This window comes from Adelges cooleyi, unplaced genomic scaffold (assembly GCF_023614345.1).
Source record: "Adelges cooleyi isolate 19-005CV unplaced genomic scaffold, UGA_ACOO_1.1 ACOO_flye_CR_arks_rails_tigmint_CR_PRNA_30, whole genome shotgun sequence".
In the NCBI taxonomy this organism is placed as follows: domain Eukaryota; kingdom Metazoa; phylum Arthropoda; class Insecta; order Hemiptera; family Adelgidae; genus Adelges; species Adelges cooleyi.
In genome coordinates, this window is record NW_026095971.1 from 7,122,580 (window position 1) to 7,145,560 (window position 22,981).

At 31.3% G+C, this 22,981-nt stretch overlaps 1 protein-coding gene across 47 annotated transcripts in view; it reads left to right on the plus strand.

Moving 5' to 3' along the window:
* Positions 1-22,981, plus strand: part of LOC126839087 (longitudinals lacking protein-like) — a 143,012-nt gene that overhangs the window by 60,545 nt on the left and 59,486 nt on the right. The window contains exon 5 of one of the 47 annotated variants that reach the window (XM_050574084.1): positions 22,173-22,967. The exons of 37 other annotated variants lie outside the window; for them this stretch is intronic. In XM_050574084.1, the coding sequence (XP_050430041.1) occupies positions 22,173-22,417 (245 nt within the window). In that variant the 3' untranslated portion in view covers positions 22,418-22,967. Of the gene's footprint in view, positions 1-1,223; positions 1,890-2,416; positions 2,719-5,556; positions 5,781-6,415; positions 6,640-8,759; positions 9,023-12,062; positions 12,409-15,282; positions 15,513-17,468; positions 17,678-18,762; positions 18,957-22,172; positions 22,968-22,981 lie in introns of those variants that run through there. 9 more of the 47 variants (XM_050574119.1, XM_050574114.1, XM_050574103.1 and 6 more) reach the window with 9 other exon arrangements.

Consider the following 22,981-nt stretch of genomic DNA (forward strand, 5'->3'; position numbering starts at 1 on the left):
TAACATTTCCATATTAAAAAAAAGTTAAATTAATTTTTATCAACGTTAAATTTTTATGCTCTTTATTTTTTAAATGTTTTTTTTTACTTCATTCCATAATACTACAGGTTACAATATTTATTATGTACAGGAAAAATTAAATGAAGCGGTTGAAAATTAAATTTCCTAAATGTTTTTCAATCCGTTTCTGTCTTTTCTTTTCGTTTTAATAACTTACACACGTATATTTCGACATATTTTATTTTAATGTCAGCAGTTTATTTTCAAGAAAGTCATATTTTTAATTAAATAAAATACCTATTAAATTATTTAAACAAATCGCAGTCCCTTAGTCTTGTACAGTTAGTTGTAAAACTCAGATAAATGCAATAATCGTTTATGTAATAATTACCCACTCTTGTTTATTTATAATATTTATTATTATCAGTTTAATATAGTATATTTTATCCTATAGCTTATAAAAACAAATTTAATTGTGGTAACGAAATTAAAAAAAACAGTATAAATGGTTGTTGTTGAAATATGTGAATATCGTCTCTTATATTCCTTGATCCGATTAAATAATTCTGCACCTTCGGTTTAATAATATCCAATCACGTTTAAAGAGTTTTGGCAAAAATATAACAATTAAGCGAATTTTAATAAACATTAACCTTTTAAAGGACGGACGATAAGTACTCTTTTAAGATTGTGTCTTTATAGACCAAAAGTACAGAATTATATTTAATGATTACTAAAATAGAAGTAGTCGATCAATAATCATTAATTTGTACTTAACAGATGTAGCTGTTTGTGCATGGTTTGTATTTAGTAATTTTTTTTTTTAGTACTAAAAATTGATTTTTTGTCGACACGGCGGCGGCCGTTAATAAAAAAAAATATATAGTATTCACACACATACACACATACTAGGTTCTAAACCGTCAGGATCATTGTGCTAGATTATACTCGAAGAAGGGAACAAGAAGCAGATAGATGTGTGTCCTTGTATGAGCATGTGGTGGTGTATGTGTGTGTAATAATTAGTCGAGCTTCGTGGTAGCCGCCAGTCGAGTAGCAGTTTGTCGTTTGTTGTTGTTGTTATTTGTATTGCTGCATCGTGAGTATATAGTATTCATTTTGTTTTTTTTTTTTATATCCTCGAGAACATTTTTTTTTATTTTGCTATGTATTTGGAATGTTTTTTTACGATGGTATGTTTTTTTTCTATCCCCGTTTTGCAGACGACAACTTCTGGAACTTGCCGGACCCTCAGCAGCTGGTTAGGTCGGCCTGTTACCACTGTGGCAAGACGTATAGGTTCAGGGCTACGCTCAACCGACACCTTAGGTACGAGTGCGGCAAAGAACCCATGTTCGCGTGTCCCATGTGCCCGAAACGTTGTAGTCGTAAGTCTAACCTGCACCAGCACATTCGGATAAGACACAAGTCTTCGGTGGCCGCTCTGTCCCTGGAAGCTGCCGAAACCCAGTCGGCCTAGTCCATAATGTTCATTATCATAAATTATACTTGCCCGGGCGGCAGTAACGCGTCGCCACGCTCAACATAGAATTGGCTGCTTTATTTATTTTTTCTACTAATTATTATAATTTTTTTGTCTTTTTTTTTTTTTTTAATTAGTCTTCCCGAGTTTATACAACGACTAATATAATATATTTTTTATTACAAAACGATAACTAAGAGACTTCGAGATAAACTGTGTGCCAAACAAATATTAAATATATGTGTATTCTATATTATTTATATTGAAAAATACTAACAAAGTAAATATTGTGTTCTTTTTCTACGATAACGATAATAATTATACTAATTTTATATGTATACCGTGTTAGAGAGAAAGTGATATATTATGTATTTTTATAAAAATAAATAAAAAATATTTTATTCGACGTAAATACATCTGTTCTCGCGGTTAGGTTTATTTAAAAACATAATTTTAGTATTTTTTTATATTTTCCATCTCAACACGTAAAAAAATACATGTGTTAACGAGTCAAAATAGTCGTGCCGATAATTTTCGGTTCAAACGGACAATGTATTTTATGAGACGAGGCTGAATAATAATAAAACGTTTGTAAATCTGAGTAAGTCGAAGTAAGATTACAGATTTCCATCGTGCCAAATACCAAACAGTAGAACTGCGTGCTACCCGAGTGCGGTCATCGGGCGTCATAGTCGCCTGTAAAACGCACTCGTTTCGTATTTGGACTGCATGTTGTTGAACGTTGCACACACACGGTAGAATTTTGTTTTAAGTCTACAGATGCCTTGTGTATGGTGTGTACGCGATGTGCATGCTACACTACGAATATCATAATATTATTATTACATCCCATAGATGATAGTAATAGTTTGTAGTTAGATGTACGGTGTCGCTTAATTTCTAATTGGAGGTATGTGTGTTTTATGTTTTCAGGCACCAAAATGCGGTATCTGGTGGCAGGCTGGTCACCACAAACCGGCCACGACCACCTACAAAAACCATCAGCTTTCAAGTGCGATAAGTGTACTAAGAGCTACCGGTACAAGCACGGCCTGTGGCGACACGTCCGGTATGAGTGCGGTAAGGAACCGCAGTTCCAGTGTCCATTCTGCCCGAAGATGTGCAAGATCAAGACCAACCTGACCCAACATATACGACTCAGGCACTTCCAGCTTATAAACACTCCACCCTTTCGTCCGTCTCAGTACTACGCTAATTAAAACGGTCACTAATCTTACAGAAAACGCTATGATGAGAGCAAACAAAAATCGGTTCCAAATACTTAGGCTGCTCTTACAAGAGTCATGTACTCGTGTTTTTGTGATCAATTGATTACAATAAGTTTGTTTTGTTTTGTCTCGCTCGTTCAATTGTATCAGGATCATTTACAGGCACCGAAGTAATTATGACCTAAATGTACATGACAATAAAGCTTATCTGAGAGTCGCATGATTAAAATTCAATTTTGATATTCCCAAAACAATCAAGATAATCAGTTTCCATGGAAATTCTCATACTCTTGAGCCGCAGTCCCCTGGAATTGGGGCTTATGGGGTTATTGGGGAAATGAAAAACAAAACGTTCTTACGATGATATTTTAAATTCTCACCTTTGAAGTGATAAGGAAGGAAGAGGGTGAATAAAACACGTTTTTATAAAAAAATTAACTGTTTTTATAAAATTTCAGTACTGAAAGCGTCTACTTTTCTCGAAATGGTCAAGTAATGATGAATTTTAAATTTTGTACTAGTTTTTACCACCCATAAAGCGAAGGTCGTATCCGCTTTTGTGCGAATAACGTAGGTATAGATTTCTAAAAAAGGTCATTGACGGTAGTTTTTCCAAAGACGTTAGTGTCGTGTTTGAGATTGCCATAAATACGAGAAATTGTTATTTATGTGTTTTTCAAAAAAATCTATTCTAACCAGTTTTACCGGAAATAAAAAATTTAACATTTAGATATAAACAGGGAACTTAGTAAATTGTTTTTTTGTTTTAGCCTTGTACAAAAATAATGTGGTTTTTCTTGATTAGATTTGAATTTTAAATAAACTTTTTTTGTAAAGTGATCCGCGTGCAAATACAAATTAATATGGCAATAATTATTATTCGTAACTCGAGCACCTACAGTTACTTATTAAATCGTACTTATTAAAATATTAATTCTAATATCCTAATAATCCTATTCGAGTATTTTAATTTTTCCAACAAGACGTTTTCAAATTGAAAAAAATCCGGCAAACACCAGTTGTTTTTCAGAAAAATCATAAATTTTCATACTTAAATACTTGAATTTATATTTTTTTCTATATTATTCGATAGGTCGTCGGGACGTCATTGTGTTTATTTGTAATTGTCACTTGTTATAAGTAGTTAACAAATCACGTGTAATATACAAGCAATATCTTTTGAAGGTCATCGACTAGTTACTTAAAATTGTTTTACAATTTGAGTTAACGCAGTTCACTGATCCGTTTTTACAAATGACTAGTGATTTGAAAAAAAGATCTATGATTTTATACGAAAATATGTAGATACACAGATTATTTATTATCTTATAGTTAATAAAAACTGATTTATTGTAGATGCTGAGACCTATCGCTATGTTCTAGGGAATTCGTAATGGGTTACCTATTTGTTGTTATTTTATAACTATGTTTAAATCAAATTTATTTTCAAAATAGTTTTTAACGCAATAAATTTATATGTTGTTGATTTTTTGTTTATGTTAACGGGTAAACAATAAAAACTTTCGATTTTGTTTTATAATATGTATATATGTATGACTTACAGATAGACTGATTGTGATTGATTTGTCGAAATAGTGAATTTTAACGGGAATTATGATTAATAAAAAAAATTGATTAGTTTTTTAAAAATAGTTTTGTTATTTTAATTACGATTATTGTATTAGTTTCGTTTAAGCAAATAGACTATATTAATTTTTAAAAGAAATAAAAAATTAGTCTGTAGGATTTTAATCGATGGTAAAATATAATGGTTGAAGCTAATTAAAAATTATCTCGATTCCAGTACTCTTAACTAGTTTTTAATCCTTGTTAAATCTACTTTAATGTCATGATTTAATGTTGAATGGAACCCGAAATTTAAGTACACTCTTTACATTTATTAAAATAGAAATGTAGAATATTTTTTATAATTCGCATTCGCTTGTTTTTAAATTATAATATACTTAATTTAGATAAATGTTAGAGGGGGGTCCTAAGTAGAACTGGTTGGCTGCGTCCTGCCGTTCAAGTGACAATTATGGAATCCCTCGAGTCCACATCGTGGGTACTAGGTAGGTTAACCGTTTTAGGCACGCATACATCAGCTGAGAGAAAATAATGATGACAACAATGACGTTTGATATAATCATGGAAATTCATGTCGATAGACGGTTCAGAAGTAAATTCTTGAGACCTTGAAATTATTCACGATTGCAGTTCTTACTGGCTAGCACTATCTTGTGAGTTGTTGTGAGACTCTGAGTCAGCAGCAGTTGGGGTTCCTTGTAAAATTAGCTTATAGTTACGTTTTACAGAATGGCTTGGTACGAAAAAGTATCCTTTTACAGTCGTTTTAAAACTGGAGGTCAATGATAAATCACTAAAATAGTTGTCTGTTGTCCACAGGTCGTTCTCGCAGAATGGGAGATAACGTATGCGCAAATTGCGGCAAGTCATACATGCGCATTTACGAATTGCAACGACACCAACGGATGGAATGTGGCAATAAGGAGCCTCTTTATCAGTGTCCCGTTTGCCCCAAAAAGTGTCGGTATAAGTATTCTTTGCAATCGCACGTGGGCAACATACATGGCATACTTTTGCCTAGTAGTCGACAAGACGTGTTGTAAACAAATAAAAAAAGTACATTTGTGGAGTATCGTATCATTTTATGTATTCGTTAGCAATAAAAATCACTCCGAGGAACGCTTTTATATGCATTTATTTGTTTTAATTTTTAATCTAACTATTAGTAACGCGCTTCGGCTAGAATACAAATTCTGTTCAAACGCCAGCAATGAAATTAGGTTTTCATGAGCCATACGATTTTATATCATGTTGCAGTCGGCCGTTTCGTATGCAATGATTTAATGATGTTAGTGTGTAAGAATTGTGGTCGGACGTATCGGAACAAAAGCAGCTTAAGCAATCATGTCCGGGTTGAGTGCGGCAAACCTCCTCAGTTCAAGTGCGACATTTGTCAAAAACAATTCAAACAAAAAGGCAACTATAAAATGCACATGGCCACTGTTCATAAAATCATGCCATCTTGAAAAATAATTGTTGAAAATGTTTGTATTTTTATATTTTTTGTCGTATTGATAAGTATTCAATAAGAGAATATCTAGTACAAAAACCTAGTAGTGTGCACATTTATTTGGTTTTTACTTAATAAAAAATATGCTTATTAATATTGTGTTTGTACGTTAAGAAGTATTTAACGACTTAAATCACGTCGGTAGAAAAATGATCTAATCTCATATTTTTAACATTTGTTGTTTTTTATTTTGTTATTATAACATCGTGTTTACAGTGTTAACTCCACAATTGATGTTGTCGTTGATCGCTGGTAGCATTATTGTTCCTTATCGCTTTAAAATCTGATACGACCATGTTGATAGTACTCGCTTGGTTGCCTGCATTCCTCCAACTATCACTAAATATTATATGGTATATGTGTGTAAGAAAGAGGAAGAAAATATGTGAGAGAGGAAGTCGTTACCTCAAGAGAGTGTTTAATAAACCACTGGATCTTTTACTAGGAAATGACCTTTTATGATCTAGTAAATGGTCCCTGTCGATCTCTAGCGGTAAAGACTGCTGCTCTCCACGGCTTAAAACCCTTAATCATTTTTTTCCCGCTACACTTCGAAAGGAGCTCTATCATTGCATACACTTACAACAAAGTTTTATGATTTTCCAGTTTCCGGGTTCTCTAGAAGGTACGTGTGTCCGACACCTAACTGCAACCGGTCGTATTCCAACAAGTCCAGTGTCGGCCAACATTTGCGTTACGAGTGTCAGAAACAACCGCAATTTCGGTGCAACATCTGCTCCAAGCCTTTCTCTCGCAAGACCAGTCTCAAGTCTCACATGGGCCTAATGCATAAGCTTTTGGATCCCTTATATTAGAGTTATACTTTAATTCAATTATACTTTACATTAGAGCTCCTCGCTTTGCACAAGTACACACACCAAGTGTGAAGTAACGTATGCTTGTTATAATTTTTTTTTACACAATAAAAAAAAAAAAATTTAATTTGTCTTTGAAAACCGCGTTTAGTACAAACGGCATTCCGACAGAATGATGTAAATTATATTTATTTTTTATAATAATATTTTTTTTTAAGTAGTCAGTAAATAGTAGAAGTCGATTTAAATTTGGAGTGTTGGTTTTTTTTCTGAATTGTCCCTTTGAAACTAGTTATAGAGTTTTCTTTTGATAAGTTAGAAACCTACTCGATTATTTCGCTGATTACCAATAGTCTGTGCGTTTTCTTTTCAGAGAGGAGACATCAGTGTTTGACGTGCGGTCGCATGTACACATATCATCGAGGACTTGTGAGGCACATAACTTATGAGTGCGGCGTGGACCACAAGTTTCAGTGCGCGTTGTGTGGACGGCTGTTCAAACGCAAGGAAAACATGAAATCTCACACAATTAACGTTCACAAATTGTGTCTGTGATGAACTGATGAGATGAACATTGGCGTCAAAGAAATCGTCGTGCAAACTGTTATTATTTGGGATGAGCGATGCTCGTTTTTTGGATTATAAAATCCCCACGATTTATTATCGACTTAAGACTTATAGTGTTTTCGATCTGCATCGCTCATCTATAATTTCTATGATCTATGACATATTAGTAGTGGCTCTTGATCAAACCTCTATCAGAAGAACAATCGATCAATTAATCGCCACGCCACGCCACTATTTAATTATTTAGTGTGTTGTGTGGGAAGTACAACTTTAATAATGGTGTGCCACTGAATATGTTCTGTATGTTTCTTTTTACGAAACACTATCATTAGCCAACATGATCTCTAAGCAAAGGCGTTTATTGTTTTGAACCCGTTAAGTGATCCCAACTAATATGTTAATCGCGAATTAAAAAGACCGTCATGACGTGACCGGAATAACGTTATCAACAAAGTTATTATTATTGAAGAAATTATTAAATAACAGTTTTTTTAAGTATCGTTATTTTCAATTGTATTTTCACCTTGTTTAATAATAACTATTATATTTAATCGTTCAATTTTGTGCAAAACAATTTTTCGATTATGATTAAAAATGTTCGACTTGTGTTACCCCTCCAATTTGACAGAATTACCCTTTAATTGATTTTTAATTATTTCAAACTATGATTTCAAAAATGTAACATAATTGATAATGTAAAATCAATTAAAATGTTAGAAATTATAAAAAAAAGATTTTTAAAGCTGAAATGTGCCATTTGAAAATACCTCTTTTAATATCTAATGATAATGTTTTTAATCAAGTTTTCAAGGGATTTTCAAGTGTCACAATTTAGCTTTAAGAATAATTTTTTGTTGTAACAATTCTCTAGTGTGAATGGGTAAGCCATAAGAAGTAAATGCAACTAAAAGTAAAATGTAACTTAATTATTTTCTGATTTTGATATGACGGTTGTGTTTCGAACCAAAAAATTAAAATATTAATTATTTGTATAATTAAATTGTTTATATATGTTTTTACTTAACTTGTTTTCTCGATTAACTAGGTGACCGGCCGTGCCTAGGGAAATAAATTGAACACGTCTTCGGAATTAATTGTATGTGTGTGTGTGAACTACTTTTACCATTTAAGTAGGAGTTAAACCAGCGATGAGAATGTTAAAGAACTGAGTGAAAACTTGTGTTAAATAAGAAATCGTTATACATATATTTTTTTGAATAAATTAAAAAAAAGTCAAGTTTTTTGGAATTGAATACTATAGGTTAGACACTCTTCTCCGTTTCCGACTTGTAAATAGCTCTTAACGCACAATTTTTTTTCTTACCTACCACATTTGTACATTCCCTATGTATAATTATTTATTTATTTATTTTTGGTGATGGCGGAATCGGGTACAAATCCTCACTATTTTTCTAACTCGGCGTTGTCGATCTCTATCTTGACACACAAATACTTATTTACACACTGTGTTATTAAATAATCATATGTAATCATATACATAGTACGTGCAATACATTCGTGTGTACTCAACCCAAGGGCGTGTTTTGTTTGTTTTTCTTAACGTATAGATGTCAAGCCGACTGTGATGAGTCCCGATGGGTTCTTCAGGTGTCCCCGGGAGAGCTGTGGCAAGAGGTACAAGTACAAACCGGGACTGTACAGACATTTGAGGTACGAGTGCCAAAAGACCAGGCAATTTTTTTGTTACATTTGTCTGAAAAGGTTCTACCAGAAGGTGCATTTACAGTCGCACATGGTGGCCAGACACATGACCTCGGATTTTAATATAACGCTGTGGTCTAGCAAGAACGTTTAGTTATTTTACGTTATTTTAGTTGTTATTACGAAACATATTTTTTTATAAAGTTGTTAAGCTTGAACCAAAATCTAATTTTTGTTTGTTAATACAAATTAACAAAATGATAGATAATACATTTATGTAAAGTAAGCTTGTGTATTAGTTATTTTTCGTTGTTGGATGTTGTTTTGGGTTTTTTAAATACAATTTATATTTACGTTATTGTAATGTTAAATAAATATTCTGCGTTATATAATTATCATTACTGTTATAGTTATTATTTTTTATTTATTATATTTTTTACGTTAGATCTAAAAAAAACATTCTCAATTTTTGGCTAATTCTGATCTAAAACATGTCTACAACATTATGTTAAGAAAGGTATTTTTATTTAACGCCAAAAAATAAACGCAAGATGGGTTTTTAGACCAAGGTGCAAGTTCATTTTTTATAAAACGTTTATTTTATTTACTATTGATGTATTATTATTATTATTTTTATATAATTTATTTATTGCGCACGTTTTTGTTAGAAATATGCTACTTATTTGCATTTTTATTTTTATGTTTTTGTTACGGTCATTGACAAAACCGCCATTATTACATGTATAACATTATAGTTATATTATGCAATTTATTATTGTTATTTATTATTATATTTTAAACACATTGATCGAGTTACATATTTATTTTAAAATAGTGTAGGTTATTGTGACAAAATTCTCACTTTTCTCGTAGGCCGACAAGCGGACAGTGCTTTCGCCTCTCAAGTGTGTTAGCTTTACAAATATACATGATTTTTCTAAATGACGTGTAGGTTTTGTTGTTTGCAGTCCATCAGCAGCTGTTGCATCGCTAGCTGTATCGTTGCACGGTCTGTGTTAAATGGCACAAGCACATGGAGAGTCTGAGGACGCACATGAAATTCGAATGCAGCAAAGAGCCTCAGTTTTCGTGCCGTACTTGTTTCAGGAAATTCTCCATCAAGAGCAATTGCAAGCGTCATGAGTTGCTTGTGCACAACCGTAGTCTTTCGATTAAACTCGAGAACGAAATCGACTGTTGTTAAACGCTTGTACATTGCAACAATGGCGTCGTTTTTTGCTAGTTAATTTTTTTTTAATTATAATTTTCGTTTGTGTGTAATTTAACGTGAAAGTTACTCCCACGACCAAAATATAAACTTTATATATACCGTTTACACGATATTCTTGTTATTATTTTTGAAATATATTTTTAGATCACATTATGTTTGTAACGCTTAGTGTTGTGAACATATACTTATAAAATAACGTGTCTGAAGTATACAGGGTGATCAACTTATAGTGAACCACTCAATAGCTCACTGGGTTTAATAAGATATTAATTTTTTTTTCTTTGCATAGTGTTTTTATATAATGTAATCTCAATTTTTCACCATTTTTTTTGTTTTTACCCTCCCAACTTAGTTTTTTGATAGCAACTTTTGAAACTTAAATGGTGAGGCATAAATGTCATTAACTTTTTAAATTGAGAATAATGTACTTAACTTTTTGACTGGTCGATAACCAGTTTTGGATAACTATTTTTGAAGTTTTTAAATTTTCTAGTTCAGGGCTGGAGGAATTATTATTTAGTATTTTTTTTATCTGCGCGCATTTCACCTAACCGCACTTCCCCTCTCATTCTGACTTATAAACTATTATATCACATAATCACATTGTGGAAAAAAAAATTAAATTATTAATTAAACCCATTGAGATATTGAGTAGTTCACGATAAGTTGATCACCCTGATTTATATATATATGGCTGATGAGACGACCCATGGACGCCTAGTGCTTGTTTCAATAATGAGTGTTCACAAAATAAAATAAAAAATTCTACAGAGCGCATCAATTTAAAAACAGTTAATTTATTCAGAATTGTTATATGTATGCAATTATTTTTAATCCTTTTTTTTTGTTTAAACACAAATGAATAAAGTATTGCTTTTTAAGTTTCATAAATATCGATCTACTCTGCAATTTCATCCTTTAAAAAAAAACATGCATTGCATGCAATCCACACTTTTGACCTCCAGAAAAATGGCTGTAACAGAATTAATATTTATTATTAAAAACAATAATAGGCTGGTAAAATCAAAGTCATTCATTGCCAAATCCGTGGCAAAACAGATAAAAACTGACTTGATATTAGTCCGAGTCATCTTATTTAACAGCGGATTGCTTATATGTCTTAATCCCTAAATGTATTAGGAATCCATGGGTATCTTTAACGTACAAAATGTTTTTTATTACAAAAAATAACGTGGTGTGTATTATAAAATTAAGTTGCTGCCTTGGTAATATCTACACAAATGTATGTTGTAAGCTAAATTCACCATGATTGGTGGTATAAAAACCGTATGGCCGTTGATGCCTAAGTTTATATATTTATATAATAAAAGTATACTCTCGAATAACATTGGACTTTATTCGAGTACACGTTACTGAAAACACACAAAAAAAAACACCAATGTTATATTTTTGCTCAAAATCTAAGATATACTCGAGTATGATTGCAACTGCTATTAATTAGAAATTATTCGAAAAAGTAATCAATAATATTAAAAAAATGTTTTATTCAAGTTTTAAGTTAACGTTCCTGTATTAAGTTGGGACTAAACAAGTATAGGTGTACAATTCGGTTGTGTTTGCCCTACTGTAAATGACGTTCGTTTTCTATCAGTTGGAGCTTGCAACTCTACCGCTTCGATCAGCGCTACTGCTTTAGACTAACATCGATCTAACAACAATATAAATAATATCACACATATGTACACTTATTATGTTTATTATAATTTATTTTTTAATTGATAACACGTTATACGGTCACTACAAACGATTGTTAAAATCGGCGGCGCTTGTGTACCGTTTGCGATACTAAAAATAACACACTACTTATACGACCGAAACGGCGGTGGCGGTATCGCCGACAAGTACAATACATACGAATTAATATTGTATTTTATAATTATTATTAGTTTTGTTGTTAACTGTTGGTTTTGATTGCTCACGCGTGGGGCTTTGTTTTTTTTTGTTATCATGTTCCCAGGTAGTATTCGGTGGCGGATGGTCAACAGACAACTAAAGCAATCCGGATCAGATGGTCGGATCGCTTGTCCAAAAAAATGTGGCAGTCATTACAAGAGCAAAAGCGGCCTTTACAATCACCTCAAGTACGAGTGCGGCATTGACCCTCAGTTTAAATGCGACTACTGTGGCAAGAGCTTTGCCCGACACAGCAACATGCGCCGGCACATGCTAGTCCACCTGCCCGGTTCGGTCAAGAAGGAAACGTTGTCAGCTACCGGAAATGACGACAGCCATGGCAATTGCAACCCTTTGTGGTTTTACAATACCGAAGAGTCTCAATGACCCCCCTATAACAACCGTACTCAAGCGGGGAAAGAGCGAACCGAACGGATGATAATATGTAACGTGTCTTTTGTCATTCGTGTTTCAGTTTTCGCTGTGTCATTTAAAAGCCCCCTCCACTTTTTCGCCAATTGTTTTGTTTTTTTACCTATTTATTCTGATACCAAACCCGTCCACGTCTATTTTATATCGTTAACAATGGACAGAACTTTGGTCTAGCCCATAGCCCTGTTTAATGCGAATGATTTCTAATAGCTTGGAGTGATAAACAAAATATTGTTATATAGTCTAATTTTAATCTTAAAGGCTGTTATTTTTTTTAGAGTCTATCAAATATCCTTAATAACAACGGGAAAATAGGATGCTAATGAAAAATTCACGTAATCTTCCAAGATTTAAATAGCAATTTCTTAACTTAGACACTATGTGGTATAGTCCTCCTCTATTGACTTCTTACTCGATTCAAGGAAGATAACGGAAACTTACCATTAGGGTTTTAATTTGCCGATGTTATTCGGTAGGGTTAAATTGTTATATTAATTCTTCAAACAAGTTAACTCGATCTACCGAATTGTTTTTTTTTTGTTATAATAATTAAGCTGTTAATATTTATGCAAACATATTTAATTCGTTATTACGTTTTGTTATTATATATTTTATTTATTCGTTAAACCCCACCTCATACATAATATTATGTACAATAAATATACATCATGGGGTCTATATATAGTTTCATAAAAATATCTAAGTCGTTAATCTAGTTTTTTATTATTACATTTACACGAACTTATTAAACTTCGTTGTTAACCATGAATTATGAAATCATAACGATAATAATAAATAACACATTTAGATTTTTTTTCAATGTCATTAATGTTATTTGTATTATTATCTCAGAATAACAGTATGTATAAAAAGATAGTCGTGAAGAAAACTCAATTGTTTTCTAGTATCTAGCTCTTATTTTACTTAGTAACCTAGAATTTGACTGGTCGGGTGAGAAGACCCATAAATAGTGCACAATGTTATTGGAAACTGAACGTTTAAAAATATGTAACATTACCTATAAATTACTGAACATGGGTTACGTTACAACTGAATACAATAATTAAGAATATTTAATTGACTAACGGATTGTGTAATGTTATCTGATAATTGTCATGAACGATACCATAAATGTTGTGTTTCAAAAACATAACGTTAATTCATCAGATCCCTCTTTTTTTTTTTTTTTTTTAATTTTAGCATAATTTTTTTAACTTAGCTTTTTGAATTTTTTATTTGAAAAGTACCTCTTATGAATGTTGGATTATTATAGAGCACTGTAGTAACGTTTTGATAGTGCTCAGTTATGTATGTGTATTACCTACTAAAGAATATCGAAATCATGTATATGCGTTTGACCATCAAATGAAGATCAATTGATATGCCGTCTACATTTGTTCTAGATTTCTTGATTTGCTTTAAAGCCGTGCTCTCTTTATTAACGAATCTGTTTTACAGTAATTTATTGTCATTATTTCAGGTATTGCCACAATATTTCAATGTCCCAGAAGTAATTGTTTCAAATTTTACCGATCTAAAAGAGCTTTGAGAAACCATACTACGTATGAATGCGGTGTCGATCCTAAGTTTAAGTGCAGTTTGTGCTTTAAAAGGTTCAAGCAGCGCGGTAACTTCAGAATTCATATGCTTTGTGTTCACAATGCTGATATTTGTACTGAAAACTCAGTTTTGTGTAATATGTATTAGATATAATTATGTATTCGTTGTAAATACATAATATCAAACATTCTACATTTGATGACGCAATGTTATTTATTTAATTTGTTTTATCCAGACAAACTGAGAGCTGAAAGAACGTCAATATAATACTTATTATTATTATTTAAAAATATATATATCATGTTGATGCTAATCGAACATACATAAAAAACAATTTTGTTTTTCAAAATTTAAATAACGTGTCGTTCAGCTACATTAAATATATTTTTTTAAATCTTATTTATCGATACCAGCCGAAAGTGGAAGAACAGTAGATGTAAATAACGGTTTATGAAACCCGTTTACTTGGGGTTAGTACTACAGTAGTTTTTTTATATGTTATGTCGTATATGTCTTGTTAGTTGTAAGAAATTCATACGAATACGTTAATTAGAATATAATATAAATTTTACACAGATGTATTAATCCAAACATTGGCTCATAAACATGATAATATATTTTATAATGATCCATTTCAAGTAAGAGTTAAATCTTGATTTAAGTTGGAGTAGATAATCTCTGTTTCGCATTGTGCGAGAATCGAATCAAATAACATTGGAATCAGTTTTGTATTTGTAATGCGCCACAAAAAAAATTAATGTGCGAGTATATAAAAATACGTTACCTAAAATATGTTTTTAATTGTCTAGATCGTAAGGTGAGGTCATTGGTCAATGGTAAACTGTTATGTACTTGGAAGTGTTGGGACAGTTGTGGTCGATCCTACAATTCCAGAAATGCCTTTAAGAATCATATCAAGTACGAATGTGGCGGCAAGAAACCTCGGTTCTGTTGTCGTTACTGCGGAACGTTTATGAGGTATCCGGCAAATTATAAAACTCACATGATCGGCAAGCACGAAGTTCGACCCGACAGTTGGTGCTCAAGCCTGGAAGATTTTTTAGACATCTAAATACATAGTTCTAGAGACTTGTTGTTTACTCAAATAATCGGCTTGTTTAAATGGCTAATATTACACGTTTATTAATCATTAAAATCTTCTTTGCTCTTGTATATGTAGTTTATGATGATAATTCTATTTTGTCGAATAGCTTGCGCTTTTAGCAAAGACTGTGTGTTGTAAATGGCCGACTGGCGATTACTAACGGTTGCGTGAATTATTGTTGATCCAGATTTGTTTGCTGAACGGGACATTAACATACACTGGTGCCCGAATGAGAAGTGTGGCAGAAAGTTTAAACTGCAGCGTTCGTTGGCCGTTCACCTTAAGTACGAGTGTGGTTTATTACCCCAGTTCCATTGTACCATGTGTAACAAGAGTTTCAAACAGCGATTCACCTACAAGACTCACATGTTTAACGTACACCACAAGGCTATAGTGATATAAATCTTGTTAAAACTTCACTCTACCAAACAAAAACATAAGTTTCCCAATATTTCATACCTAACCTGGCGCTCTCAGGCGGATATTGTTCAAGTGGAGGGAAACAATATTTTGTTTATAAAACTCAACTAAAAAATAAAATAATACAGGTACTTTTGACGTAACCCAAAATCGCATCAATGTTGTATGGGGCACACCAGGAAAAAGTAAAAATGTTGACTTAAATAGTTTAATTTGTTCAACACTAAATAGCAACAGGAAATTTTCTCGGCCAATTTCTCCTTTAGGTGCTCATGTAAAAAAAATATTTAATTATGTGGTGACATGTCAAATTTATTGCTGCGAATTAAACATTATTTTACTAGGTTGTTTATATTATTGTATATGTTTTAATGTCGATTATTGACTATAGGTAAAATATATGATTAATGATATTGAGTAAGCGTTTTGATTGTATTCATCGTTTAGTTAATACTAGATGAATAAGAATTAAAGTAAAAATTATGATTTAATCTAATGTCAAAATTTAATATCGTTATTTCACTGTAGTTTTATATCATTTTTTGAAAATTATTATTTCTATTTTTTTGATTATTTATTAATTACATTTTTTCTTGATTGTAATCTTATCATTAGCTAAGAAACTTAAACTAAGTTTATTCGACATTAAATAGTATTGAAAATTGTACATGATAAATGTTAAAATTAGCTCATTAAAAATACACGTTTCCTTTTAAATTTATTTTACTTGAATCCGTTTTCCTACTTTTAAGTCGTAAATTATCATTCTAACTCGAATGGTACGCAATTAACGCTGAATCTTATACTACCCGGTTTCGTATAACAGTTTGTCAAGTTGCAGACTCCAGTTGGGAGATGACTGGCCGATCGCACGTCCGAAAAATATCGAGTCTGCAGTTCACACTTGCCAGGAGTGCATCAAAAACAAAACCATCTAGCCGGCCGCACACGAAAAGAACACTTAGACTGTAAAGTTTTACTGAGATGATATTTCCTAAGTGCAGATATAAACTCAGATAATTGACAACGTCGTTGCTGATGACTTTTTCACAATCTATGCTTAAGTGATAAATTCTGCTTTGAAATTATTCTGTTACATTTACAAGAGAATAACTCCTATCGCCGAAAATCCGTACAATATTGGAAACTTCAGTTTTCGGAACAGGTTATTAAATACATACATGTATAATGTATATACTATGTTTTATACATGATGGCATACAGTTTTTTACTTTTCGCGCATTTCTTGAGCACCTTATTTTGCAATACTGTCTTGTGTTTTATTAGCAGTGTGATCACGTTTTACGCAAAATCATTTTTTTATACCATTACTTTTCCAAGGGATTTTTTTTTTATTAAAACGATTATTTTTATAAAATAGTCTGGAGTCTACAGACCGTTGATAATTATTTATAATTCTTCTTTTGATAATAAGCTAGTGTTAAATAAAATAAAAATAAAGTAAATTATTTATTTGTAAAGTTCGAATAGGTCCCGTTCCTGTTCTGTTCACTCTTATTGATTTTATCCATCCACATTTCTCTCCTAGATTTTCGTAGCAAACCAACCAAGTTAATACGCGTTCGCTTTTGTTAAATTTAATTTTCTAAAAATCAGCATAAATCCTTTTTATTGAAACAAATATTTGGTAGATTAGATTTTTTTGTTGTAGTTATTAGCTTACACGTTTTTGTCCAGTAATTATTGTATTCGGATATTATGTTTGCATGCGTAGGTACTTAACACCTTGCAAAATACATTGTACTTTACCTAATAGGTAAGTGACAAGAGTAAGCACAACGCGCGATGGTTTATTTCTTTTATCGAGCAGTCTAGCTGTTGTGATAGTAGTGTTGTTATCGAATGTGTGAGAATGAAATAATAGCAAGGCTCAATGACTGTTGTTTTCATGATATTTATATTAACCTTTAGTTGTTTTTGGTTTTATTTTAGAAGACCACGATGGAATGTTTTTCTGTACTAACAAGTGCGGCCGAAAGTACAAGTCCAAAACGGCTCTATACACTCATCTTAAGTACGAGTGCGGTGTGGAACCGCAGTTTCGCTGTCACGTGTGCCAAAAGTCATACAAACACAAGTGCACGTTCAAAGTGCACATGATCCGTGATCACGGAATTGTGATGTAGCCATCTATTGTATTTATTCACTCTTCGTATTTTGTATTATTACTCCATTTTATCGATAAGTAACATCATATTCCTTTGTCATTGAGAATTTTGTTGATACGTATTGTTTACATATTATAATAACAATCATATTTTGTGTATGCATTTTTTTCTATAAATACCGATTCCAACTTACATTCCAATAATATCTAGAGTTCATAACATCCTACACATTTAAGCATTTGATTGATTATTTTGCATTCTAGTTTTTGATAGTTCATTACTTAAAAAAAACACCCTGTTTTGTTCTTTAATAAAATGCGTTTAGTTCTAATTAGTCAATAAATTTGTTTTATCTTTCCAATTTGTAATTAATTTATAAATAAAATATATCTGTTGACCTTTTTCATTTTATAATATGCACAAATAGTCGGTAAAATTATAAAGTCGCACGCGTTATTTAATTAAATGTATACTAATAATTACATAATTACAAAATTTATTAATTTAGTATAAATTATACAATAAAATAAAATGTCTTATTATTTTTGTATTAAGTGAGTAACTACATTACAAACAATACTAATTGATGTAGTTACTATAACTTATTAAATTTACTAATAAATGGGTAAATACTCAACTAATTATGCGATACAGTAAAACAAAAGATACATGAATAATAATAACAAAAACTATTTTTACCCTAAAAAAGAGAAACAAAAATGAAGAAAAGTAGTGAGGCGCAATTGTGAAGACAATATGAGTGATGAAACAGGAAATGTTGGAAGCAACATTCGTTGAGCAACCCTGGAATGAATTTTAACAGGCATTAATAAAGTTAAATTTAATTAATAAACTCACTTCATTAATATAATCCGAATGAATTTCAATCCTACCTGCATACATTTGAATTAAAAAAAAATACTTCGGAACACATTTGACAGAAGTATAACATTTTTTTACTTTATTATATATGAATATCCAAGTATTTGTGGTTTTCATATATTATGTATTTTGTTTATAAATAATAATAATATATACTAGCGCTGCTTCTAATCAGTTTTTATCTAACTCGACACAACCGTATACTTTACTATAATGTTGTTGTGAACTAATTTCAGATGGTGCGAATTGTCCGAAATGCCATCGTGTTTACAAGTACAGATACAATTTAAACGCACACCTGAAATATGAATGCGGTGTTACACCGAGGTTTCAATGCGAAATTTGCAAAAGACAATTTAAACAAAAATCGCAGTTAAAGTGCCATTCTCTGTCCATACACCATATAATAATTTAAAATGCGTGAATAAATAAAAGAAAGTATGTACCAGCAGCACTTCAATGCTCGTTTTAATATGTAATTTACACGATACATAAATTATCAAGTCTGTTTATGTACTTATGTTAGAAAATTAAATGTATAGAATTTCTTTATATGAATTATATTTACATTTTATCAAATTTTTTTTGAGAAAAATCAAAATCCTACATTACGATACATCACCCGTTATCGTGTTTTTCTAAAACGCAGTCTCAAGGGAGGTGTTGCATTGTATTTGTGTCTTTTCAGACTACATGTCGCTTTTACTTAATTCTGAAATATTTTAATGACATTTTTTTTTTATTGAAAATAAAATGTTTAAATTACGTTGGAATCAAACTACTTTTTTTTTCCTCGTTTTAATAAACTTGGTTTTTTTTAAATTAGGTAATATTATAATATTTTTTCGAAATTGAAACATATCTTATAATTTAATATAATTATAATATTACATGACACCATATATATTGTTAGGTTTATTTTTGGAAATCCTTGCCAATTGTTATTTGTTGCCGATTGGATGAATAACTTGGGTTGCTCTTTGCTATAACGTTTTTTTCCTATTTCGACCTTAACTTTTAATTTGTACTTTGTATTCGAACACAAAAATAAATTTTCATAAAACAAAGTTAGGTAATAATAGTTAATACAAATAATAGTTAGAAAATCGTGTATTAATCTCGTGACTAGTTCAAAATACCTTTTAAAAAATATCTTTAAAAATTCACATAAAAAAATATATTTTTAAACTATCCACAAAATTTAACAATTTTAGGAACGATTCACAAATAAGCTATACCATAATCTAAGACCAAAATCGGATTCAGCATGATGAGTTTTATCAAAGCAACTTATTTTGGTTTTACATTGTGTAAAAACCTTGTTGTATTGTGTTAATGATAGTAGAAAAACGTGAGAAATTCATTAAGTGAAATTGTACTTAGTTTTATAATAGTCATACGTTACCAAATAGACTCTGATATTGATTTAAAACGGGGTTTTAGCTAATTCAACTTTAGCGTGTTAAAAGGAACTACGAGATAAAGTGATACGGATAAAAAGCAAATATATATTATTCTATAGAATATAATTCTATATTATTTCTTTGTAATATAATGGTGCATGTTGTGTTCGCTTATACAGATTTCAAGTTAATCCTTACATATTTAATGTTTTTATGAACATTTTTTTTCCAGGCAGACATCGGTGTGTTAAATGTTCACGTTCCTACTTACACAAGACTTCCTTAATAAAACATCTCAAGTTCGAGTGTGGGGTGACACCTAAATTTTTCTGTGTGTTTTGCATGAAACACTTTAGGCAACCAAATAATTTTAGACTTCACATGGCTAACATACACAAAGTATTCGTTCATAAGTTGATGTGAAAATTGTTACTTGTATACTTATTTTTAATTAAAACCAAAGTCCAAACCAATTTTGAAACTTTTTCGAAAAGTTATATTTTAACAGTTAATTATGAAAAATAAATTTAAAAGTTTTGAGGAGGAGGCGAGCAATCATCTGGTAAAAATAAGCCGTTATCATCTCCGGTGACAGACTGACGACCCGTCCCGGCGGACAGCGAATCCGTCTAGAAACCATCATCTCATGATGGCAGCGTCGGGCCTTAAAGGTCCGTTAAGCCGATTTAAAAAAAAAAAATAAGTTTTATAATAACAATTAGTTGGTTATTCTCAAAAATACTATTTCCATTAAAACTTTCATAAATTAATGTGTAGTGATGTTATTTCTTAAGGAATTTGTATCAAAAAAGTTAAAAATAAAAGTTATTTTTACTTTTAAAAATAAAAGTTTTACCTGATTTTTTTTCTGAATTAGAAAATAATTCTTATGTTGATCCTTGGTTAAAACTGTATCTATGCATTTTTAGTATCTAGCTTTGAAGGTATATTATTGTATATCTTTTTGCTTATCTTTTACTTTAAAGTAACAAAATAACCAACTGATTGTTGATCAAATACATATTTGTTTATATTTTTAACAATTCAATTTTCGTATGAATTGAATATTAAGTCCGGTTTTTATACGAAGTCCTAAGTTTTGTTCTGTTTAATTTAAATCGTAATAAAATAGCACAGCTGTACACTTTTTATTGATAACCACTGGCACACAAAATATACAGGAGCAGGAATCTAAAAATTGACCACCTACTCATATTTTGTGACTTATTCATGCTTTGATTAGTGGCAACAATTTACACAAGAATAGGTCTAAAGGGTATTAGTTATCTACAAAATGTGTGATTTGAGAGAGTATTCTGTGCGTCTTAATCATACCAGTGATAATCGGTGCATTATGCTTGATTTAAATAATAACACTTTATTACAGGCCCCGCGTTAGTGTTTGATTTGGAGTCGGATTAACTTCAACTCGTGCCTGTAACAGTAGATTACCGTTACTATAATAATATATAACATTTCTTCTTAGCTGACAATCGAGCTTTTTTTGTTTTTTTTTTGTATGGGCATATTTTTTTTTTTGCCAACCATCATAGGCCACGTCCACGGGTGGGTGCATGGCCGTTATTGTTGTTTTCTCGACGCCTTCGGGCAATTAATAATGATGAAAATAAAAACTGAAAAATCGTTTGTTCACAGTCAAATACTATTGTCCCAACTTAAACTGCGGTCGTAAGTACATGCACCGGCCTTCGTTGCAAAAACACTTGAAGTTTGAGTGCGGGGTCAATCCGAAATTCTACTGCCTCGAATGCGACAAGTACTTCAAGCAACCCGTCAGCTATAAAAATCACGTACTGAACAAGCACGGTATCATCATCGATGAGAACAATAGCCCACAAACAAATCTGGTCAACAATTCGCAAATCAAGTAGTCGACATTTTTATTCGATACACCTCTGCGATAAAACGATATTAATATTTTTGTACATACATATATACAACGACAATTATATTTTATATGATAAATTATAATAATTAAATTCGCTGATGAAAAAAAAGTCCCTATCGTTTTTATTGTATTTATAGCATGTGCACGTTTATTTATTTTTTAACTCTATCGTCTAACCACGGCTTAGCTATTAATTATTTTCAACGACGGATTTAAACATAGTTACAGTTGGATAACTCATATAACATAATATTTTAGCTAATAGTTATTATTGTACATTAAAAAATACCTCACAATGGTGTATATTCGATGGGCTCAATGATTTTGTTTGTAGGTGGTAAATTCACGTGCCCCAACGGCAACTGCAACAAAGTGTACGTCCACCGGCCATCGTTGTTGAAACACTTAAAATTTGAATGTGGCGTCAGCCCGAAATTCTATTGTATGATGTGTAACAAATACTTCAAGCAACCGATCAGCTACAAAATGCACATGAGTAACAAGCACGGAAGCATCGAAAACTTCCATAATGTCATGTCGTTACCGGTATTGACGGCGGTCCGTTCCCCTCCACACTAATATTGACAAATAGAGATATTATTTTCAACTATTATTGTATTATTATTACTGTTTAAAAAAAACACATTTTTTTTGTATCAAAAGTTCCTTTATGTTTTTTTGTATGTATTTAAAAATAATACATCTCATAGGGTGAAATACAATTATATTATCAGTGATCACTTAAAGTAAACGCTTTACTTACCGATGTTTGTTGCGGTATATAGTTTGACATTGACGTGTCAATTTTCCTTGTCCAATAATTTCGAGGAGTGTCCTAATAAGTTGTACTTTTTTACTACTCTATACTCTATACTTTTTTACTTAAATTACTTCTATTATGTTTGTTATTTTAATATAAAACGGCGATTTCCATTGTTACTGCTGGAGCAATGATAAATTAAGTCTGTAACGCGTTGTAGAGGTCTTCGTGGAAAATCACTAAGGTATTTTTGTATTTTTGTATAGAGTAAAAATAAAATGTTGAGTTTTATAACAGTCAAATGAAGTATATTTATTATGTATGTAATTATTATTGTAATATGGCGGTTATTAAACAATTATTTTACTATTCGAGTTTTTTGT